Genomic DNA, 9590 nt, shown 5'->3' on the forward strand with positions numbered 1-9590 from the left:
ATCTGGGAATTTTTCCTTAAATAAACACGAATGATTTCAATATGGGTTTCATGGTTTACAAATTCAAACAATTTAACAAAAACTACATGCTCTTCCTATTTCTCTCTTTATATATATACAGCAATATGTATAATAAATACAAATACTAAACTATTCAATACATCACCCAAAAATTTAAAAATACTTCCTTCTGCAGCATTTATCGCATAAAATAACTGCCACAAACGAGCGGGCCTCGTTATACGAGGTCAAAATGCTAAACACAACTAACTAGTTAGTTGAGTTTCAATATTGCGCATTCCAAAGAGCAGCGGGATCTTCACCACATCTCTTGTGAACATCTTTCAGTCTTTCCACTGACTTACAAATGCCACTGCAACTCCAGTCAAATGATGCTACGCACACGTTACCCGCCTCTGCCTTCCACTCACAGTCTGAACAACTTAAAACAACATTAGAATAAAATTTCATTAAAAAATATATATATACAACAAGCGTGTACCAGGAGGGGTCCCACAACACATGTTGTGATCATCAATATGCTCAACGTCAAGACCAATAAACCAAGAACCGAGTGACACATCCTCATTTGCATATTTGTGCAAAATAGGCCTGAATATGGCATGATGAAGGTGTTACAAACACGAGTTAGAACTTAGATTTTTGATATTAATGTACAAGCAAACATATCGAGAAATGTCCCACACATAGATAGAGAGGTTGCACCCAATGAGACCCTGACTTAACAAACACATTTTTTTTACTATACATGCATTTTCTTGTATACGATATAAAAGGCACCATAGTCTTCAAAAGGGAAAATAAAAAACAAAAAAAATTTCATACAAATATTGAAAAAAGGAATTGTTCAAAAGCACGGCTTGCTCGAAGCTCGCTCAAAGAAAGTTGCTCGAAATCAGCTCCGTTTGTAAACGAGCCGAGCCCAAGCCATCATAAGTTCGGCTTGTTTCCTCGCTCGTTTGGCTTGTCTAGCAAACTCGTTGGTTCACTCGTTTAAATTAAAGCCCGAGTTTTATTATATATATATATATATATATGAAATTATAACCCAAAAGTATAACCCAAATTTTAATATATATAAATTATAATTTTGTAGTTTTTATGCATTATGTGTATTAAAAGTAACATTTTTTTCCTTAATATATACCAATATGTTTAAGAATGTAACTTTTCTTTTTTTAAATAAATGAGCTAGCTCAGGGAGCCACTAACCAGCTCAAGCTCGAGCTTAACATTTCAGCCTATTAACATAAACAAGCCGAGCCTAAGCCTAACCTGACTTAGCTAGGCTCCTTTATAACTCTAAAAATAAAAAAAAAATAAAAGAAGATAAAAAAGGAGGGTTATAGCGAAATTTGAAACAAAAAGTGGATACTTACTGGTTAGTGGAGATGTATGCAGCAAGATCGTTTGAAATTGCATAAATTTGTCCGGTTGCATGTCGAAAATACTTATTTCCTTCTTCTCCAAACTTCCAGTATTCAGGTTCATGGTATTTAACATTCCTACATGACAAAAATATAAAAAAAAAAATAAGACCCAAATTCTTTGGCTAAAAGAATAATGAAATGTAAGTGCTTGGTAATCAAATTTACTTCTGTGAAAGAACAGGCCCGGATTTCATGCATCCTGTATACACTCTAGGTTTTGACTGATGTCGTCCAAGAGTTGTGGCTAACATGCCTGCAAGAAGAATATAACTATTGCAATAATCTTTAAGCATCATGAAACGGTAACTTTTGCAATTTTTAGATCATACCAAGATTGACATGAACATCATCATCCACCTTGACATAAAACTTTGCATCCCATTTGGCGAATGCGGTGGAAAAGAAGATACGTGTTTTAGCAGTCAATTCATGATACCCTTCAACATGTTCCTGTTATAATATATGATATGATGATAAAGTTAGATTCTTTCATATTTGAGCTCAAAAATTAATCATATATTATTATTTTTATCTTGTTTATGGTCTTACAAGCCTAAAGAAATCCTTATGTTGAGCTTCCTCAGAGTCAATGGCCCGGTCTAAAATGCTCTTAGATGTTGCACTGTAAAATAAAAGCAAAAATTTATTGAATTATGTTAACTAAAAAAAAAACTACCATGGGCTCATACTAATAGACCGTAAATAACAATATATAGAAAAATAATAACCTGTGACCAATCATGAAACGGACGATTATACCCTTTTCTTTTTCAAGCTTAAGTAGCTTTTCACCTGATCAAACAACACAAAGATTCATTTATTTTAATAAAGGTAAAAATATACATGAAATAGAATAGAGTATAAACAAGTACCTCTAGGCATCCATGTTTCTCTAATAGAATCGCGTCTGCGCCTGCTACTAAAAGCAGTATTAATCCCAATAACCATAAACACCTTTTTCCTTCTCTCACTATCTGTCTGTGAGTCATCACGGTTCAACGGCTCAGATGAAGTTTGATTGCTCACTTTCAGCTCTGAAATTGAGTTTCCAAGTGACCTGATAGACCTCCAAAAATAAAGCAAATTATACTTCAAACATTAACTTCTATATTTTATAGCATAACACATAAACAGTCATGGGTTTAGAATTTTCAACTATGTATAGCCAGTTTCAGTATTATTGATCTCAAATGTGAGGAGTACCCTTATATCGATAATTCCCCTTTTGAACAAGCTCCTTGGTGGACCTTAATAATTTACTTTAAAAAAAAACAACTTTTGGCATTTTTAACTTTTTTTCTTAAATTCTAATCATAGTAGCCTCTTGCTATTTGTTGTTCAATGGATCAGCGAATAAATTGGACTAGCTGTTAAAGTTTCAACATATTTGGTTGTCTAAATACTAAAATGTTTGATGAGATTCGTTCTTAAATTTTTAGATTAGTTGTTAATATGTAGAATCAGACCACATGTTCAATTGTTAAAGTGTTACATTAATTTATATATAATTTTTAATTTGCTTTTGTGAGGCTGGCTCATTCACTAGGGGTGCTAAATAAGTCACGTTCACGGGTTAAACCGAACACCGAAACACCAAAACCTGAACAGGACAAATGCAATCGCGGGTTGACACAAACAACACGAGCCAACCCAAGTATTTTCTAACTTTTTTTTTGTATATTAATTACAAATTTACAACTGAAAAATACATATGCACAGAAAACAGTTACTTTTAAACTATAAAACCTGATGCTAATTTCTCTTTTAAAATTTGACAACAATATAAAACATATCTTTCTTAAACTTTATGAAGTAAATGAATTAAATGATCCAACTTGCAAGCACGCCATGCCAACCAAAACTGACCGGTTTAGCTAAGCGTAAACGCCAGTTCGACCAAAAAACAACCCAATGCAACCCCACCCTTTTGGTGGTGGATGTGTATCATCTGCATCAGAAATTCACCCCTGGAGGAGACGGAATCTATGCCTATTTGGATATATAAACCGGATCATAAGACTCACTGACTTAATTAACTATCAATATTCCACATTCTTAACAGAGCCAGCTTTGAGAAGGGGTGGAGAGGGCGACGACTCCTAGCCCGATCGCCTCGGTGTTACGCCCGGAATTTTTATATATATATAAACTTTATTGAAAACAGATATGTACTCTTAGGTAGTTTTCGTTTCACATAATGAAATGGAATTGGAATTGGAAAATGCATAGGATTTGAAATTCTTAGGTAGTGTTCGTTTCACACAATAGAATGTCGACGAATCGGGTCGCATTTGGGTCGACGTTCCGGGTCGTGTTTGGATCAGTGATTCGGATCGCGTTTGAGTTGACGGTCGGTAACACGTTCGAGTCGTGTTTGCGTCGTCGGTACAGGTTGCATTCGGGTCAACAGTCGAACCGAATGCGAACCGATCGGGAGCGTCAAACTAGCCTGACCCGGATCGTCGAACCAAACGCACTTTGACGCGGAACGTTGAACCAAACGCGAACTGACCAGGAGTGTTGAACCAAAGCAAAAATGTCGAACCAAATGCGAACATGGCCTTTTATGAAAAACGATGTGTATATTCAATGTTTAAACTTAATTAGATAACAACTAACTTGGTCTAGTGGCAAAGGGGTATGACTTCCAACCCAAAGGTTGTGGGTTCAAATCTCATTTGTGGCATTACTAAGCCTATTTTTTATACAATAGTTTTTTATACAACCCAAATCATAAATCATAACTAAGGAAGTCAAATTAAAAATTAAATTGTTTAAACCCAACAAAATCCTCTTTTTTACTTAAGGCCCAAAATATTTTTCGCCTTCGGCCCAATTTTTTTATTCAATTCTCGGAGCCGGGCCTGATTATGAACACACCCCAGTGCGACCATGTTAGTCGACCGATCAAAGATTCCAACGAATTAACTTGAATTCTTCCACATTATGAAAGGTTTTGGAATTCCTTTATTTAAAGAAATTGAATTTCAATTCTTTGGCAACCGAACAAACACACCAAAATGGAATCAAGATTCCAATTAATTTCATCCAAATTCCATTCCATGCAAGCGAAACGAACACGCCCTTATTAATGTTCAAACCCAATTCATTTAAGCCCATTTTTATTAAAAATTAATTTACACAACCTAAACCATAACCCAATAAGTACAGTTAAAAACTTTAATTGTTTAACCTCGATAAAAAAAAAGCCCACCTTTTTACTTAGAACCCAGATCCAAAATATTTTTAATCTTGTGGAGAGACCTTATCCTTAACTATATGTATGTATGTATGTATGTATTATAAATAAAAAGACTTTACTTGATTGCGTTGTGGGTCTTATGAACTTCTCCCAGTAGTCTATCATCATCCTGCACCAAACCCATCAAAATCATTTCATTTCATTTCATTTCATTTCACAAAAGCAAGCATCTAGTTTGTGATAAAAACAACCTTGTTTGTGATGCAATCAACTTTCATATGATCATCAGCTTGTTCTTTTGGTCTCATATCGGAATCATCAAGTGGGACCCACATCCTATGATTATATTCAATTTGTATGTGTTTGGGTTGATATTAAGAGATTAAAAAAAAGAAAAAAAAAAAAAAAGAAACCAGTTTGTAAAGAGGATGCCGAGTAAGAAACTGAAGATGCTGAAAACGATAATCCAATTTGCTGATACTTTTTTCCCACCACCAACACTACCCGTTCGGTTGCTCTTCATCTTCTTATGTTGTTGGCGCGTAAATCTAGAGCGAGAGAAGAATATCTATGTATATATGTTCCAAAAGTCAAGATGGTTATAGTTGAAATACGGGTCAAACAACACTTCTTAGTTTTGTCTTCCCATAAACTACATTTTTGGTCTTTCAATTATTATTACTTTATTAGTTGTAGTTTTTTATTTGTTAAATGATAAAAATAAATAAAGTTTGTTGTTTTAGTTATGATTTTCAAAGTACTTATGAATTTACTTAATGTATATGATAAAATTTATGAATTATATTTTTTTTTCATATCTTTTGTCTATGTTTCACCCATGTATTACACATGAAAGAAAATATGAACTTAATGGTAGTTTTGTTTGTTTATCTTTTTTTTTATAAAAGAAATGGCTCGTTTCATTTACTTTTGCTAAAAAAAAGTGTTTTGGTTCGGTTCGTTTACTTTTGTTAAAAAAACTTGTTTCGGTTTATTTATATATCTAAAAAAAAGTAGTTCACTCAGTTTATTTTTGTTAAAAACTGGTTCCGATCATTTACTTTTATAAGGCCCTGCTCCCGGTGCCCAACGTTGGATATTGGATTTACTTATAAACATAGTTCTAAATAGCATAGCGAATTAAAACTTTACGCGGAATGTTAAACTTCAACCATACATTACAAAATCATAGCATTCTTATTTAAACCATCCAAATTGTCTTACTTAAAATATCACAAATAAAACATCATATCTTCATTCTTTAGATGACAGCCGCTCAGTCCATATCATGTGTCATTCTCAAGCTAGCTCCTTTAGTCTATTTACCTGCATGCATACTTTTTGTTAGCTACGTTGAGTGAGTTCTAGTTAATCAAGCAACATATATTTAATACACTTACTTACATATACGCATCCGAAGATGCATATTATATACTTGACATGTTTACCATTCTTTCGTACATCCATACATACATTCTTTATTACTTTCATACTACATGCATAGCTATTTTTACCATCTTAGATATTAATAGGGTCTGGTATATTCTATCTCAGATATTATTAGGGTATGGTCCCTTCTGTCTCATATATTATTAGGGTTTGTTCCCTTCTGTCTTAGATATTATTAGAGTCTGGTCCTTTTTGCCTCTGATATTATTAAGGTATGGTCCCTTCTGTCTCAGATATAATTAGGGTCTGGTCCATTCTTTCCATATAACCATACATACATTTCTCTACATATACATTCTATTATATATGTAAGGCCCCGTTCTCGGTACCCTACTTTGGCGTTTGATGTACTCATAAACACAGTTCTAAATATCAGAGTTAAATTAAACTTTCGTGGAATAAATAAAACTTCAAACAGTCATTACAAAACATTCATAACTTGTCTTTAAAACAAAACTTAAAATATCTTATTTAAGCATCATGACAGATCTTCAGATGCCAGCCTCTTCAATTCCTGTCACGTGTCTCCTTCAAGCTAGCTGCTTCAGTCTATTTACCTGCGTGCATACTAAAAGTCAGCTACGCTGAGTGAGTTTTAGTGCTAACATACTTACATACACATACACGTGCCCGAAGGTACATATTACCTACTTAACCTGTTTATCATTCTTCCATACACACACACACATATATATATATATTCAATCTTTCATACTTTATTTCTTTAACATACATAGTATGTTCATATACATAGTATGTTCATAACTATTCTTTCATTATAAAGAGCATTTCGCCCTACATACCTCGGATATCATTAGGGTCTGGTACCTCAGTTCTCGGATGTTATTAGGGTCTGGTACCCTCCATCCTCGGATATTATTAGGGTCCGGTACCCTTGTTTCCATGTAACCATACTATCTTTTCGTACATACCCTGCTTTATCATTCACACATACTTTATACAAAATTACATATTCTAACACTCACCTTCACTGGCGATACGTGCAACATCCAAAGATCGTTCACGTACCGACAAGCATTCATTCATAACCTCAATAACCATCACACATATCATATATGGCATACACTTACCATTTAAGGTAAGTGTATTAACTATTCACATCGTTTATGCACACAGCCCCGAAAACATAACAAGGAGACGGGGCTAGAAACTCACCTGTAAACGGTTCCTCTTTGAATTTACTGTTATGCCCTTCTTGAGCTGTGCACGGCTAACTGTGTATTAATCATAGTATCAGTTAACTACTTCTAGCTATACCATACTGCTAAGTTATTGCAACCCTCAACAAATGGGGGTCCGGAGGTAGCGCCCCTGACAACGGGGTCCGAGGGGCAGAGGGCTAGGGTTAAGTTGAAATTTAATTATTTAATCAAATCTTTACTAAAAACCTCATCAGAAAACTGAAATTTAATTATTTAATCAAATCAAATTTTCGTTTTAAACTTACCTTTCATTGTTATTAATTGCTTATTTTTTGTCCATACATCACATAAGTCCATATATATCGTTTATGTACGTTTACGCTGTTATCTTTCGTTTAATTTAAAAAACCATATTAGCGTGTAAGTCTCCTCGGGCATATAAGTTGTTCTCGCGTATAAGTTGACCCATCGTATAAGTTATACATACACGTCCATACATACACGCCATATACATATACGTGCATACATACACGTCATTACATACACATATATGCCATACACATATACGGGTATACAAACACATCATACGGGCATACATACACGTCGTTACATATACATATACGCCATATACATATACGAACATACATACACGTCATTACATATACATATACACCATATACATATACGAGCACACATACACGCTGCTATACATATACGTGGATATACATATACGCTGCTATACGTATACGACGTATATACTTATACATCGTATAAGTACTATTCAGCGTTCGCATACGCGTTTTTGGGGTTTTTTGTCGATTCCGGCGCCGTCAGCCGCTGTTAACCACCATGGTTGATCGGGGTTTGATCGTCTATAGTCTAGGTAGCTTCGGGGTGTCCAGATCTGAGCTAGAGTGGTCCTTATGCTCGTTTTTGGTTGATTAAACGACCGAATAAAGCTAGATCTAGATCCAAATAGCTCGTACGGCATCACGGGGCTGCGGTGCCAGGTTCAACTATGTTGGTACAGCGGAGATCAATCATTTCTTACCTTCGGTTTGTCTCGGATCGTCGAAAGAATTAGTGCAGAGAGTGTTTGGCTTAAGTTTGTGTTTTTGAAGGTGTAGGCTATGGTGTAGAGATGGATGAAAATGGAAAGGGTTAGGGTTTAAGGGGTATTTATACTCCCTTAAGCCCATGGACCTAAGGCCCATCTTTCCTTTTTGGTCCATATTCAATTCCATTTAATTTGCCTACTTAACCTTTCACCTTTATTATTTTATTATTTCTCTACTATTCAAGTAAACTTTTTCATCATAAATAAATAATATTAATTATTAATTTTAAAAATTTAAGGATGTTACAATATACTTTCATACATACTCTTAACCTGATACATATATCTTTCATACACATTCACATAACATACACTTACTGTTTAAGGTAAGTGTATTAACTATTCACATCGAGTATGCACACAGCCCCGAAAACATAACAAGGAAATTGTAACAACTCGGGTTTTTTTAATTCATATTTTACCCGACTCGGTTCGATGTTCGGGTTATTTTATAAATTCCTGCATTTATTGAGTTAAATTGATTATTTATTTAATATTAATTATTTATAATTATATCTTTTTTTATCTTGATACATTTAACTCAAAACATAAGATTTATATTCTTTTATACCCATCCATAAACTTTAGGGACTAAAAGGAAAATTCTGATATAACCCATATTATCAGCTGGATATCCATTACCCAAACCCTTGAACCCGACCCGTTGCACCCATTTCGCATACCGATTTCATTATCGGTTAATTTGAACTTTGAATCTTTGTTTGTTTGTTGTATTTGATCTCGTAATTATCTTCATTATCATGTTTACGACTTTATAGACAATGTACACATGTTTAATTATCCCCAATCGTTCATCTATTACCAAAATTATAGTCCAACCGTAACCCTAATATCGTTTTCTATATAAACGAACACATAAACGCAATAAACTCACACCCAGCATCCTCTACTCGTTACCGTCCATAGCCCCATAATTAATTATATTAATTTTGTTGTTTCTTGCTCGTTCATTAACTATCGTGGCCGGCGACTATGGGGAGCAATTAAGCCATCTTCGTTCGTCTTCTGAGGTAAAGTGATAGTGCATTATAATTGCAATACAGTACTGATCAAAAGCCCTAAGGTTAATCCGATTAACACTAACAGATTTGGGTCAACTGAAATTATTAGGGTTTATAACCAAACTTTGTTGAATCTGTTTCTGTTTATAATATATTAGATCTGGGTTATATTGCATGTCGCTGGAT

General features: G+C 34.3%; 1 protein-coding gene across 1 annotated transcript; it reads right to left on the minus strand.

Annotated features, from left to right (window-relative positions):
- Window positions 1–5176, minus strand: LOC143606066 (beta-1,3-galactosyltransferase 7-like). The gene is made up of 11 exons (XM_077081962.1): window positions 5067–5176; window positions 4905–4989; window positions 4773–4822; window positions 2324–2508; window positions 2180–2243; window positions 2001–2073; window positions 1781–1901; window positions 1617–1704; window positions 1401–1526; window positions 503–612; window positions 1–434 (listed from the first exon to the last, which is right to left on the minus strand). The coding sequence occupies exons 1-11, from the start codon at window positions 5174–5176 to the stop codon at window positions 286–288; spliced, it is 1161 nt and encodes a 386-aa protein (XP_076938077.1). The 3' UTR covers window positions 1–285.
- Window positions 5177–9590: the final 4414 nt, after the last annotated feature.

This window comes from Bidens hawaiensis, unplaced genomic scaffold (genome assembly GCF_021521415.1).
Source record: "Bidens hawaiensis isolate Kalapana, Puna unplaced genomic scaffold, B.hawaiensis_p1.1 tig00072910_1, whole genome shotgun sequence".
Taxonomy (NCBI): Eukaryota; Viridiplantae; Streptophyta; class Magnoliopsida; order Asterales; family Asteraceae; genus Bidens; species Bidens hawaiensis.

Bases quoted from the DNA above. Each gene is read 5' to 3' on its own strand.
- LOC143606066 (XM_077081962.1), bottom strand. From the start codon at position 5,176: ATGAAGAGCAACCGAACGGGTAGTGTTGGTGGTGGGAAAAAAGTATCA. The intron at 1,902-2,000 runs GTAAGACCATAA...ATATTATAACAG, and splicing joins ATAAGGATTTCTTTAGGCTT to GAACATGTTGAAGGGTATCA. The intron at 435-502 runs GTACACGCTTGT...TAAGTTGTTCAG, and splicing joins GTGTTGTGGGACCCCTCCTG to ACTGTGAGTGGAAGGCAGAG.